Source organism: Bombina bombina, chromosome 4 (assembly GCF_027579735.1).
Source record: "Bombina bombina isolate aBomBom1 chromosome 4, aBomBom1.pri, whole genome shotgun sequence".
NCBI classification, from domain to species: domain Eukaryota; kingdom Metazoa; phylum Chordata; class Amphibia; order Anura; family Bombinatoridae; genus Bombina; species Bombina bombina.
Genome location: NC_069502.1, coordinates 370,904,627 through 370,927,854, shown reverse-complemented (window position 1 = coordinate 370,927,854; position 23,228 = coordinate 370,904,627). Strand labels below are relative to the sequence as shown.

General features: G+C 37.0%; 1 protein-coding gene across 2 annotated transcripts in view; it reads left to right on the top strand.

The window, feature by feature from the left end:
* Positions 1 to 23,228, top strand: part of PLD1 (phospholipase D1) — a 505,989-nt gene that overhangs the window by 297,166 nt on the left and 185,595 nt on the right. For both annotated transcript variants that reach the window (XM_053710137.1, XM_053710138.1), the window contains exon 11: positions 771 to 854. In XM_053710137.1, coding sequence (XP_053566112.1) covers positions 771 to 854 — 84 coding nt within the window. The remainder of the gene's footprint in view (positions 1 to 770; positions 855 to 23,228) is intronic.

The window sequence follows — 23,228 nt, the reverse complement described above, 5'->3', positions numbered from 1 at the left end:
CAATCCATCCACTCAGACTATAGTCAGTTACTATATATTCACTGTAGTGTGTGCCGATATTTTTCAGGCACCCACTCTATAGATTACGAGATAAGTTTTAGGATAAGAGTTCCAGATCCCACACTTAATACAATCTATATATGTATGCCATTAATAACAAAATGTAGCAATAAGTAACAAACGCAACAGATTGCTAGAGTGCCAATATTTTTCAGCACATTATTTGCCCATAAGCCCCGCCCACCGATGTGTATCATCACGATTACTTGACTTTGTCCTTCTGTATGGGAAGAGTCCACAGCTCCCGCCCGTGTACTCTGACGGGCGGCCCTAAATTTAAATTTATTCTTCTGGCATCTTTTTCACCCTGATATTTCTCCTTCTGTTCCTTGTTACCTCGGCAGAATGACTGGGGTTATGAGAAAGTGGGGGAGGTATTAAAGGCTTTGGCTGGGGTGTCTTTGCCTCCTCCTGGTGGCCAGGTTCAGTATTTCCCAAAAGTAAGGAATGCAGCAGTGGACTCTACCCATACAGAAGGAAAGGAAATGATCTGGTAAGCATATTTTAAGTTTTTGTCCTGTCTAGTAGCTTAGGACTTATGATTTATCATTTTATATTACCATGTCAATGTGTTTAATGTCCCTTTAACCAGAAATTCCAAGTGTAGCCAATACAACATTTTATTTAGTTAACTAAGTAGAATGTGACATTGGATTGAGAGTGCTACTGTAATTTCTTATCCACTTTTATTCATTTTTTATTTTTTTAAGGTACGTAAATGCTAAAGGATACTTTAATGATGTGGCTGATGCAATGGAGGCAGCAAAAGAAGAAATTTTCATCACAGATTGGTGGTTGGTATTAACATTATTTTCTTTACTGCAGCAATATTATCTGTGAAATGTGATTGTTTGAAGCAAACTCTCTCTCTCTAAAATTAGAGAAAAGTAAAACCTTGGTATATTTCAGTAGTAACAAAACTGGCCCCATAAATCTGACCTGATGCACAAGTGGAAAAACATAGCAATATTCAATACCTTAGGAATATATAAGAAAGCGATATTTTCCTGCCATGGTTATAATAGAGCAGATACATGTGTTGTAGTTAAAGGGATATAAAACAGTGCTCCTTTAGTAAAACAAATATGCTAAATCAAAGTAAACATAAAAAGAAGCAAAACATATTTTGTAAAAAAGCAGCTAGCAATTTACCTGTTTTCTTGCAAAATTTGCACTTTAAAATTCTCACTGTAGCCACAGCCCTCAGTGAGATAAGATATCTCACATGTTGATAACTTTGCATTCTGCCTCTTCTGAGAATGGGCAAAGTTGACTGCCTGTTTCTCTTGCATTCACTGAACAGCTAAGCCAGCTCATCTTACTCTAGAAGATTTATGACATCAAGCTAGATATACTTTCCTGCCCCTTGTAGAGCTGTGACCGGAAGTAAAGGACATTGCACAAATTAAGTTTAATAAAAGGAAAAATATTTTTTAAATGAATAATACATATTGCAATGATTTCTATTAAGTATAACCCACTACTTTGTTTTTTAAACTAGTGTAAAAGGCAGTGCTTCACTGCACCTCAAGATAAAATTAACATCCCAAAATAAATCTGCCATAGCCTTGATTGTGATCCTTCATTTAGTCTGAAAAATTATGAATTGTGAATGGTTTACCTTATACAAGCTTAATTTACATGGCGTTTCAGGTCTGTTATAGCATCCTAGACCAATAGCCTTCAACATTTGCCATCAGCCCATAGTCAGTTATATAATAGCATATTAATATTTCTGTAATTTAAGTGACATTTAAGTCAATTGTAAACTTTCATGGTTTAGATAGAACATCCAGTTTTCAAATATTTTCTAGTTTACTTTGGTTATCAAATTTGCTTTGTTTGTGGTATCCTTTGTTGAAGTGTAAACCTACATTAACTTTTCAATGAGGGCAGCCGCTTATATTTTTTCTTTCTATTGTTTACAGCAGTGGTTCTCAACCCAAGTGACCTCAAGACCCGGTAAATTTTAGCCGGACATGTCCAGGGCCCTGGTTGCACATTTAAATCCTCATCCAAAAAAAGTGTTTATTCAATCTTAATGTCAGTCGTTAAACAGACTCCCCTAACCCCTCAGAAGTGCAAAAAACATGTGATAACATACAATAAATGACAACAGTTACAGCAAAGTAAAGAGCCTTATGTCCCTTTAAATCCGTGAACCAAGAGCAAAATTTAAGTGAGCACTTAGTGTTAAAACACGCTCACATAGCTTCCAAACAGCCAAACTGCAACAGTTCTCTTATTTATATCCAATTGACATTTGCAATAAGGAGAGGAAAAGAAACAATAGTTGCATATAGCAGTCCTCGGTTAAATCAGACCGGAACACCATTTGTATCACTTCGAGCACTTAGTGTATAAAACACGCTCAAGCACAGCTGTAGATGGTGAAACACTATTCAGTGTAGGACAAACAGTACTCGCATTACATTATATCTCAATATTTTCTCACTGCTCATACTTCATGGAGGACCGACAATAAAGCAACGGACCAATACACTTATAACATGAGACGTATTTCCACAGTGTATCCTTGCTGTCGGTTACTGTCTCCAAATTTTGCAGGCAAAGAAGCAAGCTGAGTTAGTGTTGGCTCCTGGTTTGAAGTTGCCGGTTAGGTGAGCGCCAGCATGATGCATTTCGCCCCTCCCACAAACAGGGCTGGCTTTCAGGGCTTCATCAGATGCTGTAATTACGGGGTGTTGCCTTTTTATCTTGTTTCCAACACCTCATCCATGCGCTCTGATCCATCTTTCCATTTAGAGGGCACTCAAATTTGCCTGACTGTAAGATATACTGATATATTTTCATTTTCAAAAGCTTACTGTCACATAGCTTTGCTAGTAATGGGGTGTGTACAGTAAACCACCATGACTTCATATAGGACTTCATTCATTTATTCTTAAAAAGTAAAATTTCCTAAACAACATAGCACTGACACAATGCATTATTAATGTGTAATTTAACATGTTTACAAAATGCTTTTTAACCACTTTATGACTGTTTTTTTAACAACTTTCTTTTACCCTGATTAGGTAATATAGTAATATATATACACACAAGTCCCACATACCATGGCTAAGCAATTTATAAACGCAGTTATGTATGCTATAAACAGCCATATACAGAACCTATTTACAAAAAGCTTATTTATAAAAAGCAGGAAAAATCAATTGTTTCGTTCAGACCAGTTGGTGCTAGGGTTTTTAATTTATATATCCACCTTTATCTACATCGCCTCCCCGGCGGTGTTGCTTAATATGTTCAATTCCTGTGACTTTTAGAATCGTGAAGTCAGAATTATGTTTGCTTTCAAAATGACGTGCTACAGGGCTTTCTTGAACTTTATTCTTGATATCATCCCTATGCTCCCTGAGTCGATCTTTGAGGTCTCTTTTAGTTTTTCCCACATATTTGGGGCACGAACAGTGTAGGAGATAAATTACACCTGTTGTATTGCAGGTTATCCATTGCCTTATGTCATATTGTTCCTCTGAATTGGTACCAAACTTGTTAGTTTTTTGGATAAACCTGCAATACACACAATGGCCACACGGGCTACAACCAAGCCATCTCCTCCCTTGATTTAGCCAAGTGTTTGGGGTCTCTTTCCTAGTATACTCACTATGTACCAAACTATCTTTTAGGCTTCGCACCCTTCTTGCTGTTACCAGGGGATAATCCCCTATATATCTCCTTAAATCTGAGTCAATAGTTAAAATGTGCCAGTACTTTTTCATAATATCTCTAATTTGTTTCCAGTGTGAGTTATATCTTGTTATTAATCTGATCTTCCCTTCATCCTGATTTTTTTTCTTTCTTATTGTACAGAATATCATATCTAGAACTCTGTCTGGATCTAATCTAAGCTTTTTTAATCTGTCGTTTTGAGTACCCCTGCTCTTAAAACCTTGATGACATCTCCTTTGCCTGCTCTTCAAAATATTTTGTACTAGAACAATTCCTTTTAAGACGTAGGAATTGTCCAACAGGTATGCCAGACTTAAGGCTCTCAGGGTGATGGCTACTGGCATGTAGTAGGCTATTTGTAGCCGTCAATTTTCTATATACCTTATTTTTTTAGTTTATACCTTCCCTCCAGATCTTCAGATCTAAAAAGATTGCTTCATCATGACTAATTTCTCTAGTTAAGAAAATATTATAATTATTTTCAGTATTCAATGTATTGGGATAAATGTGCACACAATCATTGTTTATATATATATATATATATTATAATGCATTGATGTAAGTGGGAGAAGAAAATATATACATTCATTGGTGTCAGTGGGCTGGTATCACTTAACTGCAGTTCTCAGGTCCAGTCCTATCTACTCCTTGTCCCACACTGTCCTCCCACTGAAGTGTCGCTATATGTGCACACGCACATGTGCACTGTCACTCTGACAGGCCTGCCCGGTATTTCTTATGTGTGGAGTGGCAGGCCTGTCAGAGCTCACCCAGGCGACATTATTTTCAAGTTGTGGCCCACCAGGAGGGCTGTCAATGCCCAGTACTGGGCTGTGACTGACTGTTCTGAAACCAGGGTTTACAGCAACATTACACATTTGTTGCAAACACTGCTGCCATAGAGTACTAAAGACACGGCCACTCTCCTGAACTGCTATGAAACTGTTTAGATTTACTCTTCAGCAAAGATACTAAGAAAACAATAATAAAAGTAAATTGGAAACTTGGAAAATTCCATGCTCTGTCTTAATTATTAAAGTTAAAAAAAAATGTATTTAATCTTTTCTTTATAAATTACAACTTATAGTATACAACCTTTCTCAGTAATAACAGGTATACAAGTTCTTTTTGGGCTAAAATAATAAAGTACACAATTAAATATGTGTTTATTGCATGAGCTGGGGAAGTAGGAGGCCCAATATCAAGAGCTGGGGGGAAAAACAGCAATGCCATAACTGTTTCTATGATAGCAAACAATGTAAGAGTAGCAACTTGCAAGCTAAGTGCATAAAGAAACACATCCTCAGTAACAATAAATTACTTAAATGCCAATAACAAAGTTGTATAGACATAGGGGAAACCTCATTTTTCTAGTAAATAACAGCATTAGGGTAACTACTGCACGGGTCACTTGTGGACCAAATGGGTCATTAAAATTATTTTGAATGGTAGTTACAAAGAAGGCCAAAATTGAACCAGTTGATTAATGCAAAATAGTCAATTGGACAATTATACAGTAATACTATCTTATTGAAAGCTATACCGGTGGTATAGGGAGTGATTAATGCTAAAAAACCCTATTGCACCTCAACCAGATGTTTGAAAAAAATATCTTCTTACATCTACTTATTAGGTTTCGACACAAGAATTATCAATATATAATACTGCTTAGATATAATGTTAATGGGATCAACAAAATAGTGGAATAACGTATGTAAAGTCTCATAGTATATTAATATGCAAAGTATAGTGTAACTTTGGATAAGTTGTAGAATCCATGTTCTATTAACCCTTTAAGGACACAGCTTTCAGTTTGCTCAATTGTTTTATGACGGAAAAATTCCGTCATATGTCCTTAAGAGGTTAATAAGGACTGTTATATCTAATGCCTGTCCTGGAAAACTAGTATATATATATATATATATATATATATATATATATATATATATATATATATATATATATATATATATATATATATGTATATATATATATATATATATATATATATGTATATATATATATATACACGTATGTAGATAAATGCATTAATAATAGAAATCATATAAGATTTAGGGGGTAAATAGTGAACTTTAGTGACTTGGCATGTCAGTTATAAGTCATCCAGCAATTATATCTGACTAGAAAGTGTCATTGCTTAAGGAAGATTAAGAACTACTAGTTGCAATCTGCAGATCCCTTAGAGCGAACATAGTTGTATTAACATGCATATATCTTATATAAAACATGATGAACAGGAAGGTGTAGCCTATCAAAAGCACTAATCTATAATTAGGAGATTGCAGATTAATATCAACTTCAGTAGCTGCATCAACAGTGTGGACAATATGATTAAATTAGGCTTCAGTCAGGTTGCCTTCAAGTAAATAAATCCTACACTTTATAATCCAGATAAAGTGTATATAAAGTGTATATAAATACATACTTATACAGCAGTAAAAGTTTGATTAGGAGAACATATATATCTAACTTGTGTCGAGCTGGATAGAGTCACACAAGGTTTTAATGCCTATTGTCATTAACTGATTTTCCGTGGAATGACCCAGTCCTCAATAAGCTCAGTCAAGGGCGGCTGGTAAGAGCTGTTGAACAATCGATAACCGGTTTCTGAATTGTAAGGATAAAAGTAGTACAAACAGACTCGTGTCCTAGGTCCAATGTTAAACTCTCATATCTAGCAATTTTTATTGTTTGCTGCTCTTCGATCATTTTCATTTCAGTCAGGACCACCCTTCTCTGGATATCCCCCGAGTGACCAGCCGCATCTCTCTGGGTAACATCCAGGAACCCCAGCCCCTCAGCCTCATATTTCATGGTCTGTGACCTTAGGCACCAGCGTCTGCCTGCCATGGAGCTCCATAGACCTCATCTCGTTCCTCTGTCATCAACTCCAGTGAGCTTGAGGTCACTTTGTGCTGTCCTAATGGAACTTTTACTATATTCCTTTTACCCAAAATCATATTCTCATTCGGCAATGGGATGTTGCGACTAACTGTAGATTGGCAAAGAGCATTAAGGTCGGCAAACCCACTATCCATCTTATATTCTAGGTTCTCTAAGAGGGTCCGCAGAGTTGCATATAGATCCTCCATGCTGAGGTATAGAGATAAGGAAAAACAGTCCTAGCATGACTGTTATAACTGGGTGACGGGGGAGGCCAAGGATATTAGAGTAGGCTGCCACCTAAGGCCTCTAAACTGTCCAGTTCAGAGCCCAATGATCATGTAGACAGCAAATTAGGTTTTCTTTTGATCTCTTGAAAATGTAACTATCACCGTGGTTGACACGCAGATCTACTTCCAAATGTCTGTTTAAATTGGCAGATTTACCAGGGTTCACCAGGAGCTTATAAAAGTGTGGCTGTACACTGCCATTGCCCAGACATGCCCCCATTAAAGTTACATTTTGACTTTACTGTCCCTTTAATAAATCAGTTAGATAATATAATTGCATTTTATTGCTATATGATTGTTTATTATACAATAGGGGGAAAAAAATTACCAAGAATCTAATACAAAATAAAATAGAAATAGCTTCAGCTTGAAGACTCTTTAATACACAATTGGTGTATCTTTCATAAAAAGAAAAAAATATGCTGCGGAATCTGTTGGCGCTCTACAAATAACCAATAATAATAATACTATAATCAAAAAACATAGATATGTATTTGATGTCCTTTCTACAGGGTCTTTGTAAACATATCTAAATTAGATGTTATATTAAAGGGACAGTCAAGTCCAAAAAAACTTTCATTTTTTAAATAGGGCATGTAATTTTAAACAACGTTTGAATTTACTTTTATCAACAATTTTGCTTTGTTCTCTTGGTATTCTAGTTGAAAGCAAACCTAGGAAGGTGCATATGATAATTTCTAAACCCTTGAAGGCCGCCTCTATTTTATTTACTTTTCACAGCAGGGGAGAGCAAGCTCATGTAGGCCATATAGATAGCATTGTGATCACGCTCGTGGCTAGTGGCAGACACTGCACTAATTGGCTAAAATGCAAGTCAATAGATAATAACTAAAAGTCATGTGATTAGGGGCGGTCAGAAGTTGCTTAGATACAAGTTAGTCACAGAAGTAAAAAGTGTATTAATATAACAGTTTTGGTTTTGCACAACTGGGGAATGGGTAATAAAGGGATTATCTATCTTTTTAAACAACAAAAATTCTGGTGTTGACTGTCCCTTTAAGTATCAGTTTGTGGGGGGGGGGGGGGTTTAAGAAATCCCTTTTGTCTGCTCTCTTGTTTATCTGCAGTTGTCTGGGTTGTGTGTTTTAAATTTTTCCATTTGTGTAACTCTAATAAAGACGGTCCCAAACTAAATATGGCTGGTGATTGGCAAATACATGTGTATTGACTGACCAGTCATGTCTTTGTCAGGAGCATTGCATCTCTGAAGTGGTACTTAAGCCATTTGTATGCAAAATAAAGTGTTTTAATGAATTTGAATGTTTTATTATTGTATTAACATTTCAACTTAAGATAATTATGACACTTGACAGACTTCACACCTCAAGACTCAATCTCCTTACTACTGAGTTTCTGCTTTAAAACATGTGTGGGTGTGTGTGTAGGTGAAGAATAGCAATTTACGGTCTATTGCAAGAAGCAGGAACCCACACGCATTCTTCATAGTGGTTACAATTATTAAGGGAATTTTGTTTTTCTCTGTGCCCATTTATTGTGCTTCTCATGGTGATCCATAATATTAAGTGCACCTGCATGACAGTATAGTGTTTGGTTCCCTTATCCAGCAACATGTTCATTTTGCTACTAAACCTTCTTATGAAACAAAAGTTTCTTATGTTTATGTTTCCAGTCAGGGGTGAAGAGATGTGTTTTACGTACAGTGGCATAACATTAAAGGGACATTATACACTAGATTTTTCTTTGCATAAATGTTTTGTAGATGATCCGACATGAGCCAGCACTGATTCCCTAAAATGCAAGTTTGTAAATAGCACTGAGATAAGGGGGCAGTCTGCAGAGGCTTAGACGCAAGGTAATCACAGAGGTAAAAAGTGCATTAATATAACTGTGTTGGTTATGCAAAACTGTGGTATAAATAATAAAGGAATAATCTATCTTTTTAAACAATAAAACATTTCAAGTAGAGTGTCCCTTTGAAGGAACAGTATGCACCAATTTTAATTTAACTGCATGTAATAGACACTACTATAAAGAATAATATGCACAGATACTGATCTAAAAATCCAGTGTAAAACTGTTTAAAAACTTACTTAGAAGCTCCCAGTTTAGCACTGCTGAAAATGTTAGCTGGAACACCCATTGCAAGTGGTTCTGTAGCAAAAACAGCAGACAATCCCCCTTCCTCTGCATATGAAATGACTCTTTACACAAACAGGAGCAAGCTGGAGTAGGTATACATCAGTATCCTCTTAAAACTTTGGGGCTTGATTAGAAGTCTGAAAATCAGCGCAATGTTATTTAAAAATAAGCAAAACTATAATAAAAAAAAAGAAAAAATGCTGTATAAACCTATGATACATACACACTACACATTTGTTTTTTTGTTTTTTCATAAATCGTTTATTGAGGTTTTTATAAAATACAGTATAAGAAATATATCCCTATACAGAAAATGCAGGTTGACATATCTACTTCGTCTTGATGGTCTAGTAGTCAGAGTGTGTGGGAAACAGAATACAGAATTATCACTGGATTACATTCTATAATCATAACCTACTATTGTAATGTATGTGTGATGATAACAGTGACAGTCTCTCGACTGGTTTTAATACACAATAAAAATATACTGCCCGTATAACACAAGAAAGTAAATACATTTATAAACCTTAACTGTCTAGTATGTTGACAATATAGCTGGCTATAACAAAATGAAACCTCCTTTTAATATATTAACATATATACACCCCATCATTCATATAAGGCCACTCTTGGACCTTACTGATCTCGAAATACAAAAGTGACGGAGATTAGCAATTGTAGCGGTCACTCTTATTACAACGCATATAAGGCATCTGAAATTCTAGATTACAGAGCTTTATGGTATCCTAGTGTTTGTGTAAGGATATCTGAGGGGTCATTTCCCTGTCGTATCTAGAATGTAAATATTAGTTATGTATGTCGTTGTAGATCATATAGATTAAGCTATAAGTCCCTTCAAGTTTATGAATGGTAGACAGCCTATACAGCATGGTAAAAAATCGTAATAAAAATGGATTAGATAGCTCACCCTCTAGGATATTGTTATATATCTCATAATGACAAAGCTATATAGAATAATGTTTTATATAAATTAGAACTTTAAATTGCATTGCGAAACAAAAGTACCTCTTCTACACCTTGTAAACACATTTACTGGAGCAAGGGAACTAAAGAACAAACTCATCTGTTAAACTTAATGGCAAGAACATGGCTCCTTTAAGTAAATTTTGTGTACTAATAACATTTAGTTAAAGCCGAGTCTGAGTCTTCTGAAATTTAAGAGTTTAAAACAAGATTTACAATGTCTAGTATTTTATGAGTCCATTCTCTTCTGACCTTTAGGTCGTCATCTAGGGTATTATTAATCTAGGGTTTATACTATTTACAGAAAGTCACAAGAAGTCGTCTCAGTATTGAGTATAGAACAGTATACCTTCCGAGTCAGTATAAACTGAATCTGCACGGTCATTGCTCCAAAGACACTTGTTAATCACCCCACTCCGGTTCTCATATGAGGCGTGAAGTATGACATGACATCCTGACTAGTTTCAATGTTGGATTTCTCTAATAATTGTAGGAGATGATCGCAAGTTCCCGGCCATCAAGAGCCAATACCTCTGTGCAGCTTGTACAGTGGAATCTTGTGGATAATACCTCTGTACTGGCCATTGATGTGTGTAAGAAAGGTTCCCGGTTATTTGCGTATCTGTAATGTTCCAGGATTCTTCCAGAGCTATAGAATCTGTGACAAAGTTGCGTAGGATAGCCTTTGTCTCTGACCCTCTTCTCTGCACTTGATACTCACTACTCTGTCTCGTTCTGCTGATCCTTGAGTGGCTGCGGTGCACCTGACTCATCTGGAGACCTACGCTGGGGCCCTACAGCATTGCACCAGACAAGCAGGACATCCGTGCTGTCGTTAGTAGGAGTCAAAACGGAGGATAACCTCGCTGTCGTTTCTTTCATGTAATTGGCAAGAGTCCATGAGCTAGTGATGTATGGGATATACAATCCTACCAGGAGGGGCAAAGTTTCCCAAACCTCAAAATGCCTATTAATACATCCCTCACCACACCGACAATTCAGTTTTACAAACTTTGCCCTAAATATATGTATTGTACTTATATTTGCCATGAGTCAGGTTTATGTATATTTCCTTTTGCAGACTATCAGTTTCAAATTGGGAAACATATTTAGGAAGTTATTTTTTCTTACCTGAGGTATAGTCTTTTCTTCAAAATTGACTGTTTTTTCATTAATTTCACGGGCAAAATTAGGCTTGCGAGGTCGCAAAATGCTGATTTTCATTGCATCATTCTTGGCGCAAGAATTTTTTGGCTCCAAGGTACGTTCGGTGACGCAAATTCGTCATTTCCGGCGTCTTAGTTCACACCAGGTTTCTTTGCACAAGGTTGCGTCTGTCATGAGGTGAGTTGTCGTTAGCGCCAAAAAATTTCATTTGCGTTGTGCGTCATTCTTGGCACCAAATAATTTAATTATTTAAACCCCACTTCCTATATGCCTCTTGCTCTTTTTTATGCTCAGAGGGCTATGCTGTTTGCATTTTTTTCCCATTCCTGAAACTGCCATAACAGTTCTACTAAAGCTAAGTGTATCTGTTGTAAGTTTGTGGAGATTATATCTGCAGCTGTAGTATGTAACAGTTGTCATACCAAGATTTTGCATGCAGAGAATGTATCCATCAGTACTAGTACAATGCCTGTTGTTCCTTCAACATCTGATTGTACATGATATCCCTGTGAATATTAAAGATTTTATTGCTGATGCGATTCAGAAGGCTTTGTCTGCTATTCCGCCTTCTAATAAATGTAAAAGGTTTTTTAAAACGTCTCATAAGGTTGATAAAATGTCAAATGACCGACAACATACTGAATTATCCTCGTCTGATGAGGATCTATCTGATTCAGAAGATCCTACCTCAGATATTGACACTGACAAATCTACTTATCTCTTTAAGATGGAGTATATTCGTAAATTATTAAAAGAAGTGTTGGTTACTTTGGATATTGAGGAATCTAGTCCTCTTGATACTAAAATTAGTAAACGTTTAAATTCTGTTTACAAACCTCCTGTGATTATTCCAGAGGTTTTTCCAGTTCCTGATGCTATTTCTAATATGATTTCTAAGGAATGGAATAGGCCTGGTACTACTTTTATTCCTTCTTCTAGGTCTAGCAGCTAGATTGGAGTTTTGGGGGAAAAAACCAACGTTCATGGGGCTATTTCTACTCTTACCAAACGTACTACTATTCCTATGGAAGATTATACTTCTTTTAAGGATCCTTTGGATAGGAAAGTTGAATCTTATCTAAGGAAAGCTTATTTATTTTCTGGCTATATTCTTAGGCCTGCTATATCCATGGCTGATGTTGCAACTGCATCAACTTTTTGGTTGGAAAGCTTAGCGCAACAGGAAACAGATTCAGATTTGTCTAGCATTGTTTGCTTGCTTCAACATGCTAATCATTTTATCTGTGATGCTATTTTTGATATCATCAAAATTGATTCTATGTCTTTAGCTATTTTAGCTAGAAGAGCTTTGTGGCTTAAGTATTGGAATGCTGACATGGTATCTAAGTCTAGATTACTATCTCTTTCTTTCCAAGGTAACAATTTATTTGGTTCTCAGTTGGATTCAATTATTTCAACTGTCACTGGGGGGAAGGGAGTTTTTTTGCCTCAGGATAAAAGACCTAAGGGTAAATCTAAAGCTTCTAATCATTTTTGTTCTTTTCGACAGATTAAGGAACAGAAAGCCAATCCTTCCCCCAAAGAATCTGGTTTCAATTGGAAACCTTCTTCAAGTTGGAATAAATCAAAGCCTTTTAATAAACCAAAGCCAGCCCCCAAGTCTGCATGAAGGTGCTGCCCTCATTCCAGCTCAGCTGATGGGGGGCAGATTAAAATGTTTCCAAAACATTTGGGCAGATTCTGTGGATTGAGTATTGTCTCTCAAGGGTATCGAATAGGATTCAGAGTAAGACCTCCTGTGAGAAGATTTTTTCTCTCACACGTTCCAGTAAATCCAGTGAAGGCTCAGGCTTTTCTGAAGTGTGTTTCAGATCTAGAGCTTTCATGGGTAATCATACCAGTTCCGTTTCAGGAACAAGGTCTGGGGTTTTATTCAAATCTATTCATTGTCCCAAAGAAAGAAAATTCATTCAGGCCAGTTCTGGATCTGAAAATTTTGATTCGTTTTGTAAAAGTGCCAACTTTCAAAATAGTGAATATAAGGACTATTCTGCCTTTTGTTCAGCAAAGTCATATGTCCATGATAGTACTCTTCATATTCCAGACCACTATCGGTTTCTGAGATTCTCTTTTCTAGACCAGCATTACCAATTTGTCGCTCTTCCATTTGGCCTAGCGACAGCTCCAAGAATTTTTTCGAAGGTTCTTGTGCCCTACTCTCTGTAATCAGAGAACAGGGTGTTGCGGTGTTTCTTTATTTGGACAATATCTTGGTACTAGCTCAGTCTTTACATTCTGCCGAATCTCACATGAATCAACTAGAGTTGTTTCTTCAAAGACATGGTTGGAAGATCAATTTACCAAAAAGTTCCTTGATTCCTCAGACAAGGGTCACCTTTTTAGGTTTCCAGATAGATTCAGTGTCCATGACTCTGTCTCTAACAGACAAGAGACGAAAAAAAATTGGTTTCAGCTTGTCGAAACCTTCAGTCTCAATCATTCCCTTCAGTGGCTATGTGCATGGAAGTTTTAGGTCTCATGTCTCATGACAGCATCGGACGCGATCCCCTTTGCTCGTTTTCATATGAGACCTCTTCAGCTTTGTATGCTGAATCAATGGTGCAGGGATTATACAAGGATATTACAATTAATATCCTTAAATCCCAATGTTCGACTCTCTCTAATTTGGTGGTTAGATCACCATTGTATAGCTCAAGGGGCCTTTTTTGGTCGTCCAACCTGGACTGTAATCACAACAGATGCAAGTCTTTCAGGTTGGGGAGCTGTCTGGGGATTCTCTGACAGCACAAGGGGTTTGGAAATCTCAAGAGGCGAGGTTACCAATCAATATTTTAGAACTCTGTGCTATTTTCAGGGCTCTTCAGGTTTGGCCTCTGTTGAAGAGAGAACCATTCATTTGTTTTCAGACAGACAATATCACAACTGTGGCATATGTCAATCATCAGGGTGGGACTCACAGTCCCATAGCTATGAAAGAAGTATCTTGAATACTTTTTTGGGCGGAATCCAGCTCTTGTCTAATTTCTGAGGTACATATCCGAGGTGTAGACAATTGGGAAGCGGATTATCTTAGCCGCCAGACTCTACATCCGGGGGAGTGGTCTCTCCATCCAGATGTTTTTTCAGATTGTTCAGATGTGGGGTCTTCCAGAAATAGATCTGATGGCCTCCTATCTAAGCAAGAAACTTCCCAGGTACTTATCCATGTCCAGGGATCCTCAGGCGGAGTCGTTGGATGCGTTAGCAGTTACTTGGTTTTACCAACCTGCTTATATCTTCCCGCCTCTAGTTCTTCTTCCAAGAGTGTTCTCCAAGATCATCATGGAACAATCGTTTGTGTTTCTGGTAGCACCAGCATGGCTTCACAGGTTTTGGTATGTGAATCTTGTCTGGATGTCCAGTTGCCAACCTTGGCCACTTCCTTTAAGACCAGACCTTCTGTCGCAAGGACCGTTTTTCCATCAGGATCTCAAATCGTTAAATTTGAAGGTATGGCAATTGAACGCTTAGTGCTTAGTCAGGGTTCTCTGACTCAGTGATTGATACTATGTTACAGGCTCGTAAATCTGTTTCTAGGAAGATTTATTATCGAGTTTGGAAGACATATTTCATGGTGTTCTTCTCTGGTGTTACAGTTTCTTCAGGATGGTTTGGATAAAGGTTTGTCTGCAAGTTCCTTGAAGGGACAAATCTCTGCTCTTTCTTTTTTATGTCATAGAAAGATTGTTAAGCTTCCTGATATTCACTGTTTTGTGCAGGCTTTGGTCCGTATCAAGCCTGTCATTAAATCAATCTCTCCTCCTTGTAGTCTTAATTTGGTTTTGAAGGCTTTACAGGCTCCTCCTTTTGAGCCTATGCATTATATTAAACTACTTTCTTGGAAAGTGTTGTTCCTTTTGGCTATCTCTTCTGCTAGAAGAGTTTCCAAGTTATCTGCTCTTTCTTGTGTCTCCTTTTCTGATTTTCCATCAGGATAAGGCAGTTTTGCGAACTTCATTTAAGTTTTTACCTAAAGTTGTGAATTCTAACAACATTAATAGGGAAATTGTTGTTCCTTCTTTGTGTTCTAATCCTAAGAATTCTTTGGAGAGGTCCTTACATTCTCTGGATGTTGTAAGAGCTTTGAAATATTATGTTGAAGCTACTAAAGATTTCAGGAAGACTTCTAGTCTATTTGTTGTCTTTTCTGGTCCTAGAAAAGGTCACAAAGCTTCTGCCATTTCTTTGGCATCCTGGTTAAAGCTTTTGATTCATCAGGCTTATGTGGAGTCGGGTCAGGCCCTGCCTCAGAGAATTACAGCTGATTCTACTAGATCAGTTTCCACTTCGTGGGCTTTCAAGAATGAAGCTTCAGTTGATCAGATTAACAAAGCAGCAACTTGGTCTTCTTTGCATACATTTACTAAATTCTACCGTTTTGATGTATTTGCCTCTTCGGAAGCAGTTTTTGGTAGAAAAGTTCTTGAGGCAGCTGTTTCAGTTTGATTCCTCTGCTTATGTTTTAAGTTTTTTCTTTTCAATTATGAGAAAAACTTATTTTTTTGGATGTGGATTTAATTTTTTCAGTGGAAAATGGCTGTTTTTATTTTTAACCCTCCCTCTCTAGTAACTCTTGCCAATTACATGAAAGAAAACCTAATTTATGTAAGAACTTACCTGATAAATTCATTTCTTTCATATTGGCAAGAGTCCATGAGACCCACCCTTTTTATGGTGTTTCTGTTTTTTTGTATAAAGCACAATTATATTTCCAGTTCCTTTTGTTGATGCTTTTTACTCCTTTTTCCATCACCCCACTACTTGGCTATTCGTTAAACTGAATTGTGGGTGTGGTAAGGGGTGTATTTATAGGCATTTTGAGGTTTGGGAAACTTTGGCCCTCCTGGTAGGATTGTATATCCCATACGTCACTAGCTCATGGACTCTTGCCAATATGAAAGAAATGAATTTATCAGGTAAGTTCTTACATAAATTATGTTTTTCAGTATGTCTACACATACCTCGTGGTGCTGGTCTATTATAATGGGAAGCAAGTGTTGTAAAAGTTCTAGCCGATGATGTATGGCTGCTTGACCTGGTTTACTGGGGGAGGGGTCCCAAGATCTGCAGGTTAGGCCGCCATCTTCGCTTTCAACAGTCCAAAACAAAACATGTAAGTCATAGAAGCAGTAATTATTAGCGGACGCTGCAAGAGTCATGGGTTCCAGATCTATATGGCTCTATTGTCTCTGTATGTCTTTCTCATAGAACTTCAATTTTTGCGGCCATGCCAGTCGCTGCCTAGACATGCCCCCACTACACATTTGTTTTAAAGGGACATTATACACTCAATTTTTCTTTGCATAAATGTTTTGTAGATGATCCATTTATATAGCCTATACAGGTTTGTTTGTTTTTTTAAAAAGTATACTTTTGCTTATTTTTAAACAACATTGCTCTGATTTTCAGACTCCTAACCAAGCCCCAAAGTTTTAGGAGAATACTGAGGTATACATCCTCCAGCTTGCTTCTGTTTGTTTAAAGAGTATTTTCCTATGCAGAGGAAGGGTTGGGGAAGTGTCTGTTATTTCCCACTTAAAGTAGGTGTTCTAGTAACCTTTTAAACAGAGCTAAACTGGAATATTTTAAGTAAGTTTTTAAACGATTTTATACTGGATTTTTATATCGGTATCTGTGCATATTACTCTTTATATTAGTGTCTTTTTCATGCAGTTATATGAAAATTGGTGTATGCTGTCCCTTTAAGTAATATCTATCCTGCTTTTCTCTGTATTTCTCACCATTTTATGTTGGTTCTATTGTAAGTATTGTATGTTCTATTTCATGATATATGTTAACCAGTTAATTCTACTCTAAACTGAGCATGGGCAGGCATTTTCTACTTGTTAATGAGCAATGTTTATTTCCAGCCAGTTGTCTAATAATGTGCAACCAGTAAACAAGTAGACCAGTGTGCCCATCCTTTAGTGAGATTGGGTCTATATTTTTATGAAGTTTGTCAGTGTGTTTTGATTGAGCATCTGCTAAGCATAAGAAACTCATGATCTTGCATACAACATTGGTCTTTAATTAACAAAGGGACTAATATAATAATTAATTAACAAAGGGACTAATATAATAATTGGTGACACTGTGATGGTGCAGAATATACTTGTGCAAAACACATTTTTAGTTTCTTTAAAGCTGAGCCGACTGTATAAGAGTGTGAAATGGGAAATCACACAAGTCTCTACTGGTCAACATCTAACTTTTGGGCATACCTGAAGTAAACTATCGGTATGGAAACATGTAACTTTCAAACACATTGGCCTAGATTACACGTGGAGTGTAAAAATGGTAGTGGTATGGTGCGCTAACATCACTAGACAGCAATCCACAGCACTTCCAACTTGAGAATAAAATGTTATTGAATGAGCGAAAGCCTAGGGTACGCGAACATCTAAATGTCAGATAGCACAGGTGCTCTAAATTCCACACATAATATATTTCTATGAAATAGTGGAGATCGTCACAAAGATTTAAACTATGCTTTATATATTTATACATATACTCATATTTATCTACACACATACAAATACACCTTGCCATATACCATATCACTTTAAATCACTATTAAAACATTAATTTTAATTAAAAAAAACTTGTTTACATTTTAAATGTATATATATGTGTGTGATATACTTCATGTTGTTATAGCATATGTTTTATTATGCATACATTCTAGCCTTAACACTTAACATATCAGGTCTCCAGGCACACACTACATTTTTCAGCGCCATTATGAGCCATCAAGCGCAACAGATAACTCACAACTTATAATATGAGTGATGATGGAGCATGCTGTGCTATCCATTTAAAGTATAGGGAGCATTACAAAAATGTTGTTTGTGTTAAAATTACTGGTAAATCTTTTATACTTGTATTACCAGATTTTAGCGCTGTTCGTAGGGCAGGGTCCCAATATAGATAGAGCTCCATTTGTAATCTAGGCCATAACTGGAGAAAAGATGATGCTGTTGTAAAACAAATTGGGGTGATTTCCAACTAATTATAGATTGTAATAACCTTTTTGTTTTTAATTTTACTGTTGCAAGTTACTCTATGGGCTCGATTTATCAAGCCTTCTGCTCTTCCACTGCAGGTTCTCTCAAGAGAACCTGCAGTCCGTATTTATGAAGCATCAGTCATCAGACTGTGGCTTCCTACCCTCTTCTCCACCTTTTAGGTGGATAATTTCAATCTCCCGGGTCTCGTCTGTCCGGGGAGATTGACAGCTCCTGCCTGTGCGCCATTGGCTGTGCACGGGCAGGGGGTGTCATTGCACATGAGAGCAAAATAGCGATTGCGTGCAATGTTAAATTCCGCTAGCAGAATTCTGTCCGCCAGAGGCGAGCTACGGCGGACAGGGGGGCAAATGTACGCCCCTGTCCACCGTAGCTTGATAAATCGAGCCCTATGTAGATCTTTATGGTCATACAGAGTAACAATAACAGTTTTTCCCTGTAAGAGATGTCCCAAATTTTATTTATTTTTTTATTTTTAAAGTTTATTTTTAGAGAAAAATGGCCATATAACAGTTCTTTTATAACCATTTATACAGAGGTTTTTTGAGGGGGAGGGGTGAAGGAAAAAATAAATATTCACAACAAAGTACACAATGAGGGGTTGATTTATGAAGCAGCAGATACTGCTTCCGACCCACTCTGCTTCAGTTCCGCCTAAGGCGGAAGTTAAGAAGCAGTGGACCTAAGACCGCTGCTCCTTAACTCGTCCGCCACCTCTGAGGTGGCGGAGAGCAATCAGCCCGATCGAATATGATCGGGTTGATTGACACGCCCTGCTAGCAGCCAATTGGCCGCGAATCTGCAGGGGGCGGTATTGCACCAGCGTATGCTGTCGGCATTTATCGATGTGCGGTGAACATGTCTGTCCGCACCATGATAAATTTACCCCTAAAAGTCAAATTAAAATATTTGCAAAACATGATTTTCAACCTTTTTATCACATACCATGTGATAGCTTTAAGATTTGAGGTTTGTATAAAGAATATACTAAATTTACCACATCCTGAAACATTAAGGCTGAGAAATAAAGCAGTCGCATAACGGACAGAAAAGTCACAGATTTTCACAGCACTGTTTTGTTGAGGCCTCATGACCTTTCCCAGAGCAGTCTGTGGGCATTCACTTCTTTTAGAAGCTAACTTTGGCCAGTTTTCAAACTTTGATATTGTATGTAAGGGCTCCTATCCACCAGGCTTTAAAAAAAAAATGACCTAAAGTGAACTTGTCCTCTAGCTGTGTGCGACAACTATGGAAATAGGGAAGTCACAAATAAATAAAAACGTTCCTTATGCTTACCATTATCATACTTATATCGTACACAATATAGATGACACTGCATAAATATACAGAATTGTTTTGGTTGTTTGCAAAGCTGCATTTTTATATTTCACAGTACAGATAAATAAAATGTTCTTTAAAGGGGTTTTATAATGTTGTTATGGTGTTTGTTTATATACGTAGATAACATATTTATTAGTCTATATGTATATTAGATATATGCACATAGAACATTTTTCCTGCCAAATCATTTGTCACAAAAACTAAAATTTCTTTTGTACGATATTCATTCACGGGGAAGTTCTGAATTTAGTTATGAAAATCAATTTGTTGTTCTACATCCTATGTAGAACATCTTCAGGACAACAGAGCAGTAGCGTCTCCAGGATTTACTTATGGAGGGCAGGTTCATGTTTTTTCTGGGCAAGGCCATGACAGAGGTGGGATCTTGTGGTCTGTGGTCAGGGCATTCCATGGGCAAGACTGGGTGGAGCTGTGGGGAACCTAGACAAAGTGGTGGTGGGCAAATGAGGGTTGATCACAGTGGGGGGAGCATATGGGGGCTAGCCATTATGTTGAGGGGGGCACTGCAGCAGAAGAGCAGCTGGACAACAGCTAAAACTTAATATCTAATAACTAGTGCTTCAAACCAGCAGCTTTACTTGTTTAATGGGATCAGGATTGTCAAGAGCAAAAGTTTACACACATTGGATAGTGTATGTTTGAAAGCTTTCCCACCTGCAGAAAATTTTGAAAGACAATCAAATAGCAAATTATCAGTTTCTTTACATGAGACACAATCACATATAGAGAGACACACACATATCTTCAGGTGCTGATGAATTCAAGTCTTGAAATGCTGAAGCATTATAAGAATTTTTCATGGTGGTTCACTAACAAATCTGAGACCCATTAAACCCCTCAGAGGCACCTGTTAGGTTAGAGGGGTAACAGTGCATGAATCTTAGACTACCACTGCTGTTGCTCCAGGGGAGAATGTGTCCTTTAATTTCAGGATAGCACATATGCAGGCTTTATTCAGAAAGTTTTTTAATACATTTTTGAAATGGTGTTTTAAGAAAGAAAAAAACAGTTGCATCCTTTGTTCCCTCAGCTAAGTTGAAAGCCATTTGCCCTTTGGCAAATGTAGAAAGAGCACCATCCACCTTAGGGCTAGTTTCCCAAAACTCCAAACAGAGTAGTACTATTCCATTAGCTGATAGTACGTTATTTAAAGATCCTTTGGACAGGAAGCTGGATGTCTTTTACAGACACACATTTTGCATATTTTTTGTTGCTTCTAAGTTTGAGGTGTGGCCTGCGTGGCTGCAGCCTTCTCAGAAAGTATTAAGAAATGTTTTTGCATCATGTGGCCATACAGAGAAGGGACTCAACTGTGTTAAGCTTATTAATATTGTGAACATCTTTCTTTGTGATGTTGCTGGTGAGATGATCCATCCCCTGTGAGTCTGCTCAGAGTCTGATAGGAGAGGGCATTGGTAATTATCATTGCACCAGTATGTGCACAGTGTACTTGTTATGAGAATTGTAAGAAATGTCATAGTGCTGTCACTGGCATCTTCCTCTTAGACAGAACCTATTGTCTCAGTGTCCATTTTTTCATTCAGTTCTGCAAGTGCTGACAGCCTGTTGTTTAAGATTTTGGTAGACAAGGGTCTGTCTGGCAATGTTTTTCATATTTTGATTCAGCCTAGAAAGCCAATCGCTAGACGTATGTACCACAGAGTCCTGGAGTTCATCCAGGATAGTTTGGACAAGGTCTTATAAGCCAGTTCCTTGAAAGGTCAAATTGTAGTCCTTTCTGCCCTGATATATAGAAATATTGCTATGCTTCCACATAATTAGAGTTTCTTCATGTAATTGGCAAAAGTTCATAAGCTAGTGACGTATGGGATATACATTCCTACCAGGAGGGGGCAAAGTTTCCCAAACCTCAAATGCCTATAACTACACCTCCCACCACACCCACAATTCAGTTTTACAAACTTTGCCTCCTATGGAGGTGGTGAAGTAAGTTTGTGCTTTATTTTTCTTCTATGATAAGTGCTTCTCTGCATATTGAAGCCCAATTCCTCTCAGAGTACAGTGTTTGTCAGAGGTATGTGAAAATAGCATCGCCTATTGATTTTATGGTTTCTCTCACGGGAAATCTTTTCAAGGGTTCTCTGTTATCGGTCTTAGGGATTCATCTCCTACCTCCCTTTTCAGATCGGCGATATACTTTTATATACCATTACCTCTGCTGATAGTTTTCAGTACTGGTTTGGCTATCTGCTATATGTGGATGGGTGTCTTTCGGTAAGTATGTATCATTATTTAAGACACTCAGCTATGGTTTGGCGCTTTATGTATTAATATAAAGTTTTAAATATATGTATTTTACTTAAAACTTTGGGAAGTTTATTTAAACTTTATTTTCTTACCTGGGGTTTAGTCTTTTTCTAATTTGACTTGTTTTTCAATTTTTTTGCGGGCAAATCTAGGATCGCAAGGACGCAAAATGCTGTTTTTTTATTGTGTCATTCTTGGCGCAAAATCACATTTGTTATGACGCGAGTTGTCAATTCCTGGTGTTGGTTTTGCGCCAAAAAAATATTTTTTTCCCCTGCATTAGATCCCAGCCCGCTCCATCTGCACCATTAGGGGTGCTACTCCTAATGTGAGTGTAACCATTAGACACTAAATTCACTATTGTATCAAACAATATTGGGCCATGTGGCGCTGTCTTTTTATGTTGTCTACAGATCAATGACCCTGGATCGTGGCCTAGATCCCTATACAGACAGCTACCTTGACCTGAACTAACTACCATCTATTGGTGATACCTTATTACACATGGGACTTTATTTTTACTGCCATTTATATTGAGATATTTCCATATTTTTACAGTATTCAATGTATTAAGTTATATAATTGCATCTGTATAATTTGTTCACTGGAACTTGTTTATAGTGTGAGATACATTGTGAGATATGATACTTAGCCCTATAATAGATCCTAGGCAAAGATTTTCATTGGATCTTATTTTGACACCTTTGACTAATAGTCATTTAGTACACATATTTATATTTGATTTACCAAGGGCGCTCCCTATATACGTTTACATTTTTGTCCTTATTTTTCATTTGAACATTCTTTGTTAAGGACAATTTGTTATTTTTAGCTTTTAGGAGCCTGGTCCTCCTATTAACTATGTTATTTTAAAATCTGGATTTAAGATTTTAATTTGCTCCGGAGGTTTTTTCCTATTCAAGATATTATCTGTATTATGTTCTAAAGAATGGTGTATCCTGATTCCCTTTTGGGACTGTACTACTATTTCTATGGAAATTGGTATTTATTTTTAGGATTCTTTAGAGTTTGAATATAACCTTAGTAGAGCATATTCACGTACTGTTTATATTTTTAGCTCAGCTTTATCTGTAACTGACATTACTGTTTTTTTTCAACCTTTTTTTTGTTGAACAGTTAGCATAAGCAGTTTCAAATTCTCAAGTGTATAACTCTTTATTTACTTTTTAAGTATTCATTTTATTATGTTTACTATATATATTATTACTATTTCAAATATATTTTATTTTCTCTAGCTTGTGAGGATAATAATTTGTTTGATATCTATTATCTCCACTATTTCTGGAGGTTTGGAGTTTTTTCTGCCCTACTT